The 17,127-nt window shown below is 41.1% G+C and overlaps 1 protein-coding gene and 1 non-coding gene across 2 annotated transcripts in view; one reads left to right on the forward strand and one right to left on the reverse strand.

Moving 5' to 3' along the window:
* Positions 1-15,994, forward strand: part of SRD5A2 (steroid 5 alpha-reductase 2) — a 55,872-nt gene extending 39,878 nt beyond the window's left edge. The window contains exons 2-5 of the mRNA XM_007191379.1: positions 6,160-6,323; positions 10,530-10,631; positions 13,014-13,164; positions 15,928-15,994. Coding sequence (XP_007191441.1) covers positions 6,160-6,323; positions 10,530-10,631; positions 13,014-13,164; positions 15,928-15,994 — 484 coding nt within the window. The remainder of the gene's footprint in view (positions 1-6,159; positions 6,324-10,529; positions 10,632-13,013; positions 13,165-15,927) is intronic.
* LOC114239041 (U6 spliceosomal RNA) lies at positions 1,266-1,372 on the reverse strand. Its single transcript, XR_003624243.1, has one exon. It is a non-coding gene; the product is annotated as a U6 spliceosomal RNA (small nuclear RNA).
* Positions 15,995-17,127: the final 1,133 nt, after the last annotated feature.

Genomic DNA, 17,127 nt, shown 5'->3' on the forward strand with positions numbered 1-17,127 from the left:
GTTAGTATTTGCCTTATGTATTGGGGTGCTCCTATGTTGGGTGCATAAATATTTACAATCTTTATATCTTCTTCTTGGATCGATCCCTTGATCATTATATAGTGTCCTTCTTTGTCTCTTGTAATAGTCTTTATTTTAAAGTCTATTCTGTCTGATATGAGAATTGCTACTCCAGCTTTCTTTTGATTTCCATTTGCGTGGAATATCTTCTTCCATCCCCTCACTTTCAGTGTGTATGTGTCCTTAGGTCTGAAGTGGGTCTCTTGTAGACAGCATATATACGGATCTTGTTTTTGTATCCATTCAGCCAGTCTGTGTCTTTTGGTGGGAGCATTTAATCCATTTACATTTAAGGTAATTATTGATATGTATGTTCCTATTCCCATTTTCTTAAATGTTTTGGGTTTTTTATTGTAGGTGTTTTCCTTCTCTTGTGTTTCTTACCTAGAGAAGTTCCTTTAGCATTTGTTGTAAAGCTGGTTTGGTGGTGCTGAAGTCTCTCAGCTTTTGCTTGTCTGTAAAAGTTTTAATTTCTCCATCAAATCTGAATGAGATCCTTGCTGGGTAGAGTAATCTTGGTTGTAGGTTTTTCTCCTTCATCACTTTAAATATGTCCTGCCACTCCCTTCTGGCTTGCAGAGTTTCTCCTGAAAGATCAGCTGTTAACGTTATGGGGATTCCCTTGTGTGTTATTTGTTGTTTTTCCCTTGCTGCTTTTAATATGTTTTCTTTATATTTAATTTTTGATAGTTTGATTAATATGTGTCTTGGTGTGTTTCTCCTTGGATTTATCCTGTATGGGACTCTCTGTGCTTCCAGGACTTGATTAACTATTTCCTTTCCCATATTAGGGAAGTTTTCAACTATAATGTCTTCAAATATTTTCTCAGTCCCTTTCTTTTTCTCTTCTTCTTCTGGGACCCCTATAATTTGAATGTTGGTGCGTTTATTGTTGTCCCAGATGTCTCTGAGACTGTCCTCAGTTCTTTTCATTCTTTTTTCTTTATTCTGCTCTGCAGTAGTTATTTCCACTATTTTATCTTCCAGGTCACTTATCCATTCTTCTGCCTCAGTTATTCTGCTATTGATCCCTTCTAGAGTATTTTTAATTTCATTTATTGTGTTGTTCATAGTTGCTTGGTTCCTCTTTAGTTCTTGTAGGTCCTTGTTAATTGTTTCTTGCATTTTGTCTATTCTTTTTCCAAGATTTTAGATCATCTTTACTATCATTATTCTGAATTCTTTTTCAGATAAACTGCCTATTAAAAAATATGGAATGCTTCACGAATTTGCATGTCATCCTTGCGCAGGGGCCATGCTAATCTTCTCTGTATCATTCCAATTTTAGTATATGTGCTGCCGAAGCAAGCACTGGACATTATTTCTGCACATATTCTTTCTGTCTCTTTGTCATTATCTCTGTGTCCTAAAGACTTCTGAACCTCTGTTTATTTTTCTCTATTCTTTTTTCTCTCTATTCCTCAGACTAGAATAATTCAATTAACCTATCTTCAATTTCATTGATTGTTTCTTCTGCCTGCTCAGGTCTACTGCTAAGTCCCTCTGGTGAAATTTTCATTTCAGTTGTTATACTTTTCAACTCCACATTTTTATTTGGTTCCTTTTTATAATTTTGATCTCTATTGATCTTCTCTATTTGATAGTCTCTCATTCTTATAAATTCATTTAGTTCTTTAGACATGGTTTCCTTAGCCCTTTGAACTTATTTAAAATAGTCAATTTAAAGTTTTTGCCCAGTAAGTCCAATGTCTGGGTTTCTCAGAGACAGTGTCAATTGGTTGCATTTTTCCCTATGTATGGGTCATAGTTTCTTGTTTCTTTGCATGTTCCATACTTTATTGTTGAAAACTAAGCATTTCAAATAATACTGTGTAGCAACTCTGGAAATCAGATTCTCTCTGCCTCCCAGGGTTTGTTGTTGCTGTTTGCCTAGTAGCTTTTCTGAACTCATTCTATGAAGCCTTTTTCTTGGTTGGTGTGGCCACTGAAGTCACTACGTGGTTTTCTTAATGACCAATTAATGATCAGACAGAGATTTCCTTAAACACCTGGGACCAATAAGTCTCCCAGTCTTTGCCGAGGGCCTCTGTGTGCATCTTAGAGAAGTCCTTCAACAACCACTCATATAGATTACAACTCTGCTTTGGCCTCACTTGCTACTTGCACAGACCTCAAGGTCAATCAGAGGTGAGAGCTTAGGACATTTTCAGGTCTTCTTTTGAGTGTGTGCATGGCCCTATGCATGTGCATGACTGTCTAGATTCCCAGAAATATGTATGAGATTTTCAAAGCCCCTATGGGCATCTCATTCCTCAGTCTTTCCTTTTAAGCTTTTTGATTAGTCTAATATTTGCCCCACCTGTTATCCATTACCTCAGGCCACTGTGCTGCTAAAACATTCAAAAACATCCCCCCATCCCCAGAAAGTTTTAGCACTAGGTAGCTTTGAGTGAGGTGGACTAAAGACAAGCCTTTTGAGTGGAGTCTTTCAGGGAACTACCAGACAGGTAAAATAATGACTTCTCTTTGGAAATGGGGCTTTGAAAGAGCTCAAGCCCTGTTTTGCTCCCTCCAATCCTGGGAATGGAAGCTGTTACTTTTCAACGCTGTGCAGAACTGGAAAGTGGGAGATGGGATTAAGGTTAGTTGAAAATGCCACAAAGCTTGCCATCCTTCCTGAGATTTAGCCTTTTTCTTGCCTAAATGCTCCCTGGGTTGCTGCAAGCCTTGGTTGGTTCCCAGAGGTCTGACATTTTTTTGTCATTTTTTTTGTTTTTCTTTTATGGAGGAGTGCTCTTGGAGGTTCTCCTTCTACAGTTTCACTCTTTTAATTAATTTTTAAATTTAAGAGTATAGTTGACCCTTGAACAGTATGGGTGTTAGGGAAACTGACCCTCCAAGCAATTGAAAAATCCATGTGTACCTCATAGTCAGTCCTCCATATCTGTGGTTCCTCAGTAAACGCCATTCCTCCTTATCTGAGGTTCTGCATCCCTGCATTCAACCAACCCTGTATAGTGTAGTACTGTAGTATTTACTATTGAAAAAAATTCATGGATAAATTGACCTGGGCAGCTCAAACCCCCATTGTTCAAAGGTCAATGGTATTTCTAACATTTGTGAGATTTGGGAGTGGGTGTTTCACAAGTTAGTTTTAAAGTTCACATGAAAAATAAACAGTGAAGCGTAACTTGAAAATCCTTAAAAAAAGTAATGATATAAGAACAGCCCCACCTAGTATTAAGACATATTTTAAAAGTACAATTATTAAAATAACATAGTACTGACAATAAATAGATCAATGGAACAGAAACAAGAGTCTAGAAGAGAAACCAATATGTATGATAATTTAGTGTATAATATCAATGGCAATGCGTGTCAGTGAGGAAGAGATATTTAGTGAATTTACTAACATTAGGAAAAAATTATGTTGGATTCTTATCTAATTTCTTGCAACAAAATAAATTCCAAATGTATCAAAGGTTTAAACATAAAATGAAAAATCATTAAAATAATGGGGAAATAATCTTTTCTATTTTAACATCTTTATTGGAGTATAATTGCTTTACAATGGTATGTTAGCTTCTGCTTTATATCAAAGTGAGTCAGCTATGCATATACATATATCCCCATATCTCCTCCCTCTTGTGTCTGCCTCCCAGCCTCCCTATCCCACCCCTCTAGGTGGTCACAAAGCACCGAGTTCATCTCCCTGTGCTATGCGGCTGCTTCCCACTAGCTATCTATTTTACATTTGGTAGTGTGTATATGTCCATGCCACTCTCTCACTTCGTCCCAGCTTACCCTTCCCCTTCCCCTTCCCCTTCCCCATGTCCTCAAGCCCATTCTCTACATCTGCATCTTTATTCCTGTCCTGCCCCTAGGTTCATCAAAACCATATTTTTTTTTTTTAGATTCCGTATATATGTGTTAGCATATGGTATTTGTTTTTCTCTTTCTGACTTATTTCACTCTGTATGACAGACTCTATGTACATCCACCTCACTACAAATAACTCAATTTCGTTTCTTTTTATGGCTGAGTAATATTCCATTGTATATATGTACAACATCTTCTTTATCCACTCATCTGTCGGTGGACACTTAGGTTGCTTGCATGTCCTGGCTATTGTAAATAGTGCTGCAATGAACATTGTGGTACATGACTCTTTTTGAATTATGGTTTTCTCAGGGTATATGCCGAGTAGTGGGATTGCTGGGTCGTATGGTAGTTCTAATTTTAGTTTTTTAAGGAACCTCCATACTGTTCTCCATAGTGGCTGTATCAATTTACATTCCCACCAACAGTGCAAGAGGGTTCCCTTTTCTCCACACCCTCTCCAGCATTTGTTGTTTATAGATTTTCTGATGATGCCCATTCTAACTGGTGTGAGGTGATACCTCATTGTAGTTTTGATTTGCATTTCTCTAATGATTAGTGATGTTGAGCATTCTTTCATGTGTTTGTTGGCAATCTGTATATCTTCTTTGGAGAAATGTCTATTTAGGTCTTCTGCCCATTTTTGGATTGGGTTGTTTGTTTTTTTGATATTGAGCTGCATGAGCTGCTTGTAAATTTTGGAGATTAATCCTTTGTCCGTTGCTTCATTTGCAAATATTTTCTCCCATTCTGAGGGTTGTCTTTTTGTCTTGTTTATGGTTTCCTTTACTGTGCAAAAGCTTTTAAGTTTCATTAGGTCTCATTTGTTTATTTTTGTTTTTATTTCCATTTCTCTAGGAGCTGGGTCAAAAAGGATCTTGCTCTGATTTATGTCATAGAGTGTTCTGCCTATGTTTTCCTCTAAGAATTTGATAGTGTCTGGCCTTACATTGAGGTCTTTAATCCATTTTGAGTTTATTTTTGTGCATGGTGTTAGAGAGTGTTCTAATTTCATTCTTTTACATGTAGCTGTCCAGTTTTCCCAGCACCCCTTATTGAAGAGGCTGTCTTTTCTCCATTGTATATTCTTGCCTCCTTTATCAAATATAAGGTGACCATATGTGTGTGGGTTGGGAAAATTATCTTTGAGTAAGTAAAACACTATGGAAGGAACTCAAATATTCATCAAAGTAAAATAGATAAGCACATGTGGTATATTCATACATGACAATAATATACAACAATGAAAATAAATGAACTATAGCCATCCACAACAACATGCTTGAGTCTTAGAAACATAATGATGAGTTTCCTTTCATATGGAATTAAATATGAGCAAAATAAACTATATTTTTAGGGATGCATACAAATGAGGTAAAATTGTAAAGAAGCAAAAGGAAATGATTATTACAGGAATCAGGATGGTGGTTACCTCTGGGGTAATGGTGATACTGTGAACAGGAGGGACCCATAGGAGGCTTCTGGGTGATGGCAATATTCCGTTTCTTGACTTGGGTTAGTGACTTTATGGGTGTTTATTTGATAGTAATTCATTAAACTGTTCACATAGGTTTATGAACTTTCCTGTATGATGGTTATATTGCACCATAAAAGAAGAAAAATCAAAAACAGGACATAGTTTGCTGTCTAGTATTTAGCATTATATCTTGGGCAAATTTTAATTTTGACATTATTTATATTTTTTAACGTCTTCCTAGATTCCTCTAGATTCATAGTTCCTAGCATTTAAAGGAATCTCTCACTTTTCTCAAGGGGTTCTGCAGCCCACTTTCTACAGAATGCTACAATATCAGTAATTAAATCATATTAGAGAGACATATGGAAAGCCACATATATGTGAATGACTCCTATCACAATTCCATTCCACTGCTACGTGGGATAAGCCTGGCTTTATCTTTCTTCCAGTATAATCTGGATTTCGCTTCTAGATCCATATAAAGCTGACCTCCAGTCCTGTGTTTATAGGATTGAATTTATTCACTTAATTTATAAGGATGAAATTTACCTTTCAAGGCTGTTGTGGCTTGAAATGCATGGTGACTACTATGTATTTTAATGAAACAAGACAAATAATAGCCTAAATGATTGCTCTAGAACCAGATAATAATGTTCTTTCATTGCATACATTTAAGGGAAATGGTTTTTAAAAATGGGTTTGATGTGATTGCCTGTTGCTTCATCTCATTGGTTGATTTTTTTTAACAATGGATCCTGACCTTTCTCCCCCATATACCCTAGGACATTTGTTTACTCACTGCTCACTAGAGGGAGGCCGTTTCCAGTTGTATTCCTTTTCAGAGGCTTTGTCTTCTGCATGGGAAATGGACTCCTCCAAGGCTACTATCTGGTTTACTGTGCTGAATACCCTGCTGAGTGGTACACAGACATACGGTTTAGCGTGGGTAAGTGAATCTGACTGCTTCTCACCCATAGCCCAGTTAACACCCCTTCCCACAGGCTAAATCACCATTACCTCTCCCTATCCTATTGCAATAACCTTCCAAGGATTCCATTCCCTCCATACCCACCCCACGACCACCTCCACCCTGGTCTTTTCTCTGTATAGCAGCCTGAGAGATCTTTGAAAAACATCGTGTCATTACCCATCTCAAAACCCTCCAATGCATTTCTGTTACTCTCAGGATAAAATCAAATTTCTTACCACTGCCTATGAAACCCAAATGTTCTTGGTCCTGCCCATTTCCTGACTTCATTTCCTATCTCCATCCATCTCACTGTGCTGTAGCCTCAGTGGCTTTCCTGCTGGACCTGGAATACTCAAGTTTGTCCTGCTCCAGAGCTGTTGTACAGACTACACCCTCTGTGTAGAATGCTCAGTCCCTGTATACTCGGGGAGCTTGCTCCCTCCCTTTATTTAGGTCTCTATTAATTCACACCTCCTCAGAGAGACTTTTCCTGACCACCTATCCAAAATAGTAGAAAACACTGATCATTGAATTTTTTTCATTATCTGCAAGAGGAACTAAAGTTCTTTACTAAAGTAAAGGTTCAACTGTTTGTACATTATTTTGGCTCAAAGGAAAAAGGCAGAGATTATCCTTAATCCCGCTCTTGACATCACATATCGCGTTCTCTCCATCAGCTTAGTACAGCTGCCTCTAGTTCTAAAACATGTGCCGACTGAGCTCAGCTCTCCATGACCGCACTAACTTCATCCTGGTCTGAGCCAGGATGACCTCTTGCCTGGACTGCCATGGTGACCTTTAGGCTAAACTTCCTACTTCCAGTCCTGACCTTCAGTAGCTCCTTCTCCACACAGCAGTCAGAGGGAACATTTGAACACACGAATGGCCAGAGGATTAGTTGTACGAATGCTGGTACGTGCACCCAATGGAGTATTCTGGAGCCACAAAAACAATCAAACAAAGCAAAACAAAAGCAAGGAATGTCTCTGTGCTCATTTGGAGACATCTCTAGAACATGTGGTTAAATAAAAATAAAGTGTGCACAGTGTGTATAGTATGCTGCTTTTTGTGTAGAAAATTGGAGGAGAAACTATTGGATTGATAAAAAAGAAACTTTTTAAAAGGGTATCTGTAGGGTTTGGGGTAAAGAGAATGGGATGGTGGGCAGAAATTTTCTTTTAATATAGTTTTGTCCTTTGAATCATGAAACTTCATACTTAATTAAAAATCCAAATGAAAGTCGCTCAACACTGAGAACAGATAAATAAATGTACCTAACTGTATAGTTATTCAACTGATCCCATAACCACACAAGAAAATGATTTATGCCAGTTTACAGGAAACACAAAGAATAAAATAAGTTAGATGCCACCATGAGGAAGTAAGCCAGTCTTATCTAGAAAGGGGGGCTTTCTGAGGGACCACTGTCTGATCTTTTTAAGAAGTCAGTGTCCTAAAAAAAAAAAAAAAAAGACAGGGGTCTGGGCTAGATGAAAATGACCTTAAAGGATGTAATGAGCAGATGTCAGGTGTGGCCCTATATTGGACTTCAGTTTACACGAACCAGCTAGAAGTGGTATTCTGGGGACATTTGAGGAAATTGGAATATGCCTAGATGTTACATAAGATGAAGATCTGGAAGGACATGCACCAAAGTGTTTAATGGTGGTAGTTTCTGGGTGGTAGGAACAAAGTGTCTTGGTTTTCTTATTTCTGCTAATTAGCATTTCATCTTCCACAAAACATATATACTTCTTTTGTAATGATAATAAACTGACATCAGATCCTATTCTCCCCTGCTTAAAACCTGCCATCGGCTTCCTTGTTGCAGTTAAAAATCCACACTCTTCACCATATCCTGTAGAGCTTGATGGGATTTTGAAAGTTACCATCCTCTTCTCATCTCCTCATTACCACCCCACCCACTCCCCTCCCCCATCTATCTTAAAGCATTAACTGTAGCACCTTCCTTCTGTTTCTTAGACATGCTAAACCTATACTAGCCTCAGGACCTTTGCATCTATTAGTCCCTCTACCAGAATGCTCTTCCTCAGATCTTTGTATTCTCATTATTCAAATCATAGGACAGATGCCAGATCTTCAGAAAAGCTTTCCCTATTGACCTCATCTAAAATAGAGACACTTCCTCCCCACCCCAATTCACTCCTTATCCTACTTTGATTTTCTGCTTTGTAGTGATATTATGTGATTTAAAATTTTTCATTATTTTAATTCATTTCTGTGTTTCTCCACTGAAATGTAAGCTCTATGAGAACAGACACCTTGACTGTTTTTCTCACTATTATATCCCTGGTGTTTAGGACAGTGCTTGGTACATAGTAAGACCTCAACACATGTTATCTGAATAAATGAATGAAAGAATCAACACATGAGTGAGTCTCATACCATCCTTGTAAGATAGGTACTGTTAGAATCTACATTTTACAGATAAGAAAACTGAGGCTGAGAGAGGTTAAGTGACTTATCCAAGGACACACAGACATCGAATCTAAGGTGCCTGCTTTTCCACTGCTGTGCATGCTATCTCCCCTCCTTCTCCCACCCCCTTGTCCTCCCTCCATCGGTGTCCCTTCCCAGGTTTCCTTTCTTCCAGGCTAATAATCTTTTGACAAGACAACATTATCAATCATTGTTTCATATCATAGCAAATGAGGTGAGAGTAGATGTGACTGTTTTTAATTCAACTGTTCTTGCTTTTTGCCTGATGTATTTTGTATTTTTAAATTTATTTTATTATATTTTTATTTTTGGCTGCGTTGGGTCTTCGTTGCTGCGTGTGTGCTTTCTCTAGTTGCGGCAAACGGGGGCTACTCTTTGTTGCGGTGCACGGGCTTCTCATTGTGGTGGCTTCTCTTGTTGCAGAGTATGGGCTCTAGGTGCACAGGCTTCAGTAGTTGCAGCATGTGGGCTCAGTAGTTGCGGCACACAGGCTTCAGTAGTTGTGGTGAGCGGGCTCAGTAGTTGTGGCTTGCGGGCTTAGTTGCTCCGTGGCATGTTGGATCTTCCCGGACCAGGGATCGAACCCATGTCCCCTGCACTAGCAGGCAGATTCTTAACAACTGTGCCACCAGGGAAGTCCCCTGCCTGATGTATTTTGATCAGCACAAATACACTTGGCTGAGAGCTGGGGTTGGGCGTCTATGTGGAACAGTGAGTGATTCTGGGCCCATTGGGATGTAATACATAGCATCCCTGACCCCAGCTCTCCTCATCTCAGACCAGGGCCCTTTCTGTACCTGTGAATGGGGAAGGGGAGTGTGTGTGTGAACTGGCCGTGGTGGAAACCAGTTTGCTAGGTGCCAAGCTCTCCAATTACTTCCACGAGCGTGGGTATATCAATCAGTAGTGCTCTCAGCAATAAGTCACAGAAACCCAACTCTTAGTGACTTAAATAATTAAGAATGTGTATTTCTTACGTAACAAGATTGTCCGAAGGTAGGTGGCTTCGGCATTCCTTCAGCTGCTTGCTGGTGTCCTTAAGGTCCCAGGCACTTTCTGCTCCACTGTTGTGAGCATATTTACTTCTAGTCCTCATCACAGCCGCTTCATGGCTGCAAGACGTTTCCTGTAGCTCAAGGCATCGCATCTGGCAATGAAGGAAGAGGGAAGCCATAGAGGCACTGGTCCCATTTGGCCCCCTTTATCAGAAAAGCAGAAGATTTCCAAGGAAACCTCCAGAAGACGTCCCTTTACATCCTCTTGGCAGAACTAGGTCACAAGACCGTCTCTCAGCCTCTGTAGTGGGGGTGGCAAAGGAGAAGGGATTAGAGTTGGCTGTTGAGTTTACCGACCGTGGTTTGATTATCTGTGAATGGGCTGAAAACTTGCTATTTATTCATTCATTTATTTGTTTATTTACTTATTTAAGTATTGCATGATGGTAGGGCCTCCCTCTCTCCTTTCCCACTTGCCTCTATCACGTGACACTGTGCATTTTCAGCCCTTTGGTTTATGAAACAGCACAGCCCCTTCATTCAAGTTTAGGACCAGGGTTAGTTGCCCCCTCCCCCCCTTTTTGCCTTAGTTTCATTCTTAAAATTCGAAGTCAAATGCCCTTCCCTTCATTTTTAGAAAAACAACAACAACAACAAAACTTTGGATTGTGAGAAAAACACCAAAAACAGGATACATTTTTAACTTCTCCCTCTCTTCTTTGCCAAGGTGTCTTCTTATTTATTTTGGGAATGGGAATCAACATTCATAGTGACTATATATTGCGCCAGCTCAGGAAGCCTGGAGAAATCATCTATAGGATTCCACAAGGTAATGTCTCCCCTGCACTCCAGATTCCCACTCCTCCTTGAGAGCCTGTCTCAGGAATTACACTATGAGTAACAAAGGGACAGGGGGCAGAGAGGGCACAGATGACACAATATATCCCAATATGTTCCTGACTGCTCCTCCACATCCCATCCTACCCCACAGCACATTTGCAGTCCTCATCTGAACCTGGAAGTTCAAGAGAAGAGCCCCCAGGAAGGTTCATGATCACAATACCCTGAAGGTAGGGGGAGGGAGGGCTTTGGGGTAGGGTGAAAGTAGGCTGCCTCTTAGTTGCAGTAGGTAAGATTATTATGTGCTGTACTGGGGTTCTCCAGAGAAATAGAACCAATAGAATATAGATATAGATATTGACAAATAAAGAGATTCATTATGAGGAATTGGCTCACATGACTATGGAGGCTGAGAAATCCCATGATCTTCCATCTACAAGGTGGAGCCCGCAGAGAGTAGGCAGTGTAATTTCCAGTCTGAGTCCCAAGGCCTGAGAACTGGGAGAGCTTCCATGTAAGTTCCAGTCTGAATGCAGGAGAAGACCAATGGCCCAGCTCAAAAACAGAGAGTGAATTCTCCCTTACCCTGTTTTTTGTTCTATTCAGGCCTCCAGTGGATTGGATGCCCATCAACCCTGGGGAGGACAATCTGCTTTACTCAGTCTGTTGATTCAAATGTTAATCTTACCCAGAAACACCCTCACGGGCACACCCAGAAATAATGGTCAACCAAATATCTGGGCACCCCATGGCCAGTCAACTTGACAGAAAAAATTATCAATCGTATGTACGGAGTGTCGATCCTTCCTAGATTAGCAAATGAAGCCTAATCATGTATGACCAACAGATTTGTCCTCTTCAATAAGTCTCACTAGACTTACCTAGTGAGTAGTCAGGGGGTAGTATTTGTTTATTTCCTGCCACTCGTATGTTCTAAAAGGTGTAGAGAACCATATTTACGTAATCAAAAATTAGGATGGGAAGTCTAACAAGTACAAGTGCATTTTCAGAGATTAAGGTGCAGAATATTTGAAGTTCTAACTGTTCCCAAGTAACCAAGGTGTGAGGCTGACAAGTATAAGCAGGTGGGAGTGAATTCGTCCAAGTCATCCTTCAACATTTTTAGGTGGGTATTTGTGTAGGTCAATGGCTCTCACCCTTTTTGATGTAAATGCAACTCTTTATTTACATTTAAAAATTACTGAATTACGACATGATGTTGGCACAGACTAATATCCACTGATTAAAAAAATAATGACAAAGCTACTTTGAATTCGGTAACACTTAAATGAATTTGAATGTTGCTAACATCCTTTCAGTACCTACATCAAACAAAAATAATACTGTATGTTGAGATACACCATTTGCTATATTCACAGACTACTTATAGACCCTTTGCAGTAGGCCAGTGTTTCCTCCTGGGGAATTACAAGTCAGGAACTGCTGATGCAATATCATCTTTAAGGAAGATAACTTTAAGGGGCTTTGATTTATTAAGTCTTCATTCAGTAACTAGAAAGATAGAGAAGAGCAGAGAAAGCTCTTAAAAGTTAAATTGCCAAAGTTAGTCCCCAACTATTAAGTTATGTTAGATAATGACTTAAAAACAAAATTTTCTTTGTATAAGTATGGAAAGAAAAAATTGTTTGGGGTGAAACTTTCCCAGTTTAGCGTGGGGCAGAAATATTGAGTGTAGATATATTTCCTAACATTATAAATGTGTTGATTTCTAGATACAGTTTTGAGGTCAGAAATAGAGGTTGGATAGAAAAGGAAATCTTTAAAATCAATAGAAACAGACTTCACCAGCCTCCAGTAGGGCAAAACCCCTGCAGCTCCCACTCTGTACTTTAAACTTGAACAGAGTGTACTGCTTTGCAGAAGTGGGAGGGCAAATGCCAAAGGAGAATCTGACTAATTCTCACATCAGTTCAGGTTTTTATTATTTTCACGTGCTGTGTTCTTTTAATTTGTGTGCGGTGGACGTGCTGTGTTGGTGTCCAGGGAAGGAGTGAGAAGGTGAGTGGTAGCTGGAAATGTTACTTAATAGAACGAAACAATCCCCAACCTCCTGCACCTCATCCTTGTCCTGTCCGGAACCAGTAGTCCAGCAGCTGTGGGAGATTTGGATGGAGCCCATCCAGCAGTTGGGGCCACTCCTCACGGTTCCAGGATGTTCTGAGGGCTACAGGATGCTGATGCTGTTTTCCCTTCTCCCCAGGAGGATTCCACCAAACTCCCATTACTCTGAAGGCAGTCCAACCCCACATTCATCCTAGGTTCCCTTATGTATTTTGGAACAAAGCACAGGGGTTTTAATGCAACAATGATCTAGCACTGATGATTGACTTGTTGATTCTTCTGCACGCAGGTGGCTTGTTCACATACGTTTCTGGAGCCAATTTCCTTGGCGAGATCATTGAATGGATCGGCTATGCCCTGGCCACTTGGTCCCTCCCAGCACTTGCATTTGCATTTTTCTCACTTTGTTTCCTTGGGCTGAGAGCTTTTCACCACCATAGGTAAACTTTTCAATCAAGGTGGCAGTGTCCACGTAGCTTTCTTCTCCAAATAGGCTTTTATTAACACACGGAGTCAGATACAGACACCGAAGAGATTTTATTTTATTTTTTTAAAAGGTAAGGTTGATACAATTATCCAGACGGATAAATTCTGACTTTTTGGATTTTCACTGAAGTTGGAATTTAGCTGGATGACAGTAACAGTAACAATTTTTTTTCTTCCTATGAGCAAAAACAAACCCAGGTAGACAGGAGCACCAAAGTGACTTGGGAAGCCACATGCCTCCTTGTTGAAGAAGGCTTCCCAGAGAGAAGCACTCAGTGTCCACATGAGTTAGTTGACCCAGGCTCTGTGCCCTCCTATCAGGCTTATCTGGCAATGGCTGCTGTTTGGCAGTGGGCTACAGGTAAGAGGAGGTACAAGATGTAGATTCCATTTCCGTGCTTCAATTCACTTCCGCCACATCTCTCCAAGTGTGTTCCATAGGTGGGAGCCCAGGTTGCACTTTCCTAAGCTTCACAGGTAATTCTGAGGTACAGCCAGGATGGATAACCACTGGGGAAAAGTACTAGCCCTGTACCTAGTGTGCCTACTATTTTTAATTCTAGGTTTGGTGCTAACTGTTCAGGTAATCACAGAGCCCTGGAAACTGTAGGATTATTTTCTTGGAATCTGTGTAATACCAGGGCTTATTTTGGTACTCTCCTCCTTCCTCTACCTCCACCCTCCATAAATCATTACCAAGGTCATTGCTGGCTTCCTGGGAAGATAGGGTCAACAATTATGTACTTGTGTGGAGCAGTTTCAGGACTGTGCCATCTGTTGGGGAATGCTGGGAATTGCAGGGGTTTAGACCCATTCCCCTGTGGGTCTAGCCTAAAGCTTTACCAACTCCTACCTCCCTCCCAATCCCTGAACCTGGGATGGGGTGAGGACAAAAGAGTTAAGGAAAAGTATCACCGGAAGGGAAAGGGTTACAGACTAAGTTGCTATCAGGCTGTAAAGGCAAATGTCAGATCCCTTCGCTGAAATGGGGCTGGAGGAAAGAGAAAGCCTGTGGTTACCGGTGACAGAGGGGATGGATGCCCAAAGAGAGAACGGACTTGGAACCAGGACCCTGAAGGAACCCCTTATACTCCTGCATAGGTGTTTTAGTCCTGCTAATGATTAATTTCAAAGTTTTGAAGGTTTAAATAAGAATGTGTTCTTTTCCTTGGAGTGGAATTTATGCAGAGACCTGTGAGAAATGAATGAAACAGCAACTCTCCTCATGACGTATTCTTACCCCCTCCTTTGCTTGGTGGGGAAGGGCGCCAGAGGGTCCCCAGCCTGGAAGGGGGTCAGTGTAATCGTTCTCCCCCATTCAGGCAGGCCTGTTGCCCACCAGGGTCAGAGGGGCGGGGGTGAGGACAGGGCATCAGCCAGCAGTTGGAGGGGCCCTGAGAAGGGTGGCCTGTGCTGGGCTTGGTCAGGGGAGGGATAGCAATCCCACCAGAGGGTTCTAGCTAGTACAACAGCAAAATCCAAACTGAGGCCCTGTCCTGTTATGTCAGCCTGCTTCAGAGGGAAGGGCGGAGGGCATCTTTTTACAGGGCTTACTGGGGTTTGTGAGAGGCAGCTCAGCAGACCTCAAATCACAGCACGGAAAACCAGCCACCTCCGGTGACATATTAATACTATTTGTCCCCCAGTTCAAACTATGGTACTTGAACAGAGTGTACCATCTTAATTATAACTTGAGAGCTGCCAGCTTCAACTAGGTAAGAGAACAGCCTGGTCACTTAAAGGGAAAGCCTTTTTACAAGATGTATTAGTCTCCCTGGGCTGCCGACACAGATGACCACAAACCGAGTGGCTTAAAGAACAGAAATTTATTCTCTCACTGTTCTGAAGGCAGAAGTCTGAAATCAAGGTGTGGGCAGGGCCACGCTCTCTCTGAAGGCTCGAGGGAAGAATCCTTCCTTGTCTCTTCCTAGCTTCTGGAAGTGGCCGGCAATCTTTGGTGTTCATGGCTTATAGCTGCATCACTCTAATCCCTGCCTCTGTCTTCACGTGGCCTTCTCCCATGTGTGTCTGTTTCTGTGTCTCTTCTTCCCCTTCTCATGAGGACACCAGTCATATTGGATTAAGGGCCCACCCTGCTCCAGTATGACCTCATCTTAATAAATTATATTTGCAGCGACCCTATTTCCAAAATAAGGTCACATTCTCAGGAACTGGGGGTTAGAACGTCAGCATATATTTGGGGGGAACACAATTCAACCCATAACACAAGGTAACATTTTCTTGGCGTTCCCAGCCCTCATGAAGGGATATTTTTCCTGGGAACATGACCAGTTCTCTAGGGTTAGCGTTGCCCATGCTCTTTGGGGTCTCTGGTTCCCTGTATTTCTCAGTTGAATCCACTGAGTACTTCTTTCTGGCTATGATGTATTTTTCATTGGGTAAAATACACATCACATAAAATTTACCATTGTAACAATTTTAAGTGTATAATCCAGTGGCATCAGGTGCGCTCATCATATTGTGCGGCCACCACTGCTGTCCTCTGGCTATTACTTTTATTTCTCAGCATGAGAAGCTTCAGCATCTACAAGAGATAGGAAGCAGGAGGGAGGAAGAAGATAGATAGATGGCCATCTGGAAGCGTCAGACCCTGAACAACTGCAGGCTGATTTGTAACAGGGATTCCAAACAGATCAAACCTCAGTCGTTGACCACTGCTTGGTTGTATTTATAATTATTCCTCTCTTGTCTTTTAGATTCTACCTCAAGATGTTTGAGGACTACCCCAAGTCTCGGAAAGCCCTCATTCCAGTCATCTTTTAAAGAAACCAAATAAAAAGGGAACAAAGCTCCCACAATCCTGTTGAAAACCATCAAGCTGCTGAACCTGTAACTTTTTAAAGTCCCATTGTGTATATGTAATAGTAGGCCTCTGGCGTTCCGGCAGCTGGCCTGAGGATTCTGCATGGGCCCCCTTAGTGTTTCCTCCCATCCTCCCTGTCCTGATCTCCTACTGAAGCTTCAACAAGGCCCTTTGTTTTACGCAAAGACATCTACTTCTTAGCTATTCCTCCTAGAAAGTGCAAAGTTCCCTATGTATTTTTTTCTTTGAAAGACCCAAGTACAGGTGGCTTTATACCTGCTCTGTATCAGTGTAAGACAGCTCTGTAGTCGAGAAAGTTTTGAGTTGAGGGCAGTGCTTATAGAATTTATTAAATGTGCACATTTGACACGTATACAAATCCGCAGCAATTTAAATTCTGAAGCTGCACGGACCCAGAGCAATTTTTCTTCCAAATGAAAACCCACTTGCGTGGGTTTTCCTTAGTTAACTGTGAAAAATGTGAAATGATTAAGTAGACTTTTAATAGGGGAGCTCTGTCTTCATATTGCTGAAAATGCAACGACGCATTGACCCCATTTCAAATGTGTGCATTGTCTTAGTGCCTCTGTCTCCCTGCAGAGTCCACAATCCCTGTTAGAGATATCATAGGCTAATCCAGAAAGCTGGTGTGGGTTTTACTGAAGGTCAGATTTTAATGACCACAAAGAAGAAGAGATGACTCTGGTTGACTACCAAGAGCAAAAAAGTGTTTTACAATAGACGGCAAATTCTTACATTCTTAGAAACTGGTGGGAATATCCAAATAATGAGTGTCAGATAAGGAAATCACCGAGTAAGAGCATATGTTGTTTGCCTGCACAAGACATGTACAATGATGGTAAAGCATCTCAGAAGCACCCAACAACTCTTCCCTTCTGGAGTTTCTGCGTCACAGTCCTCAGGATCTGATCAAGAAGGCGTTCCCTAGGGGTGCCTTGAACATCAGTTCTCAAAAGTCCTGGGAGCAGAGGCTGAAAATTGCAACCGGAGGGACGCCTCTAGGCAGAAAACCTGCTTTGTTTGGCTCCGACAGTGTTTCTCACAGAGTCTGGTTTTCTTTTTTTTGTTTACA

The sequence above is a fragment of the Balaenoptera acutorostrata genome, chromosome 12, assembly GCF_949987535.1.
Source record: "Balaenoptera acutorostrata chromosome 12, mBalAcu1.1, whole genome shotgun sequence".
Taxonomy (NCBI): domain Eukaryota; kingdom Metazoa; phylum Chordata; class Mammalia; order Artiodactyla; family Balaenopteridae; genus Balaenoptera; species Balaenoptera acutorostrata.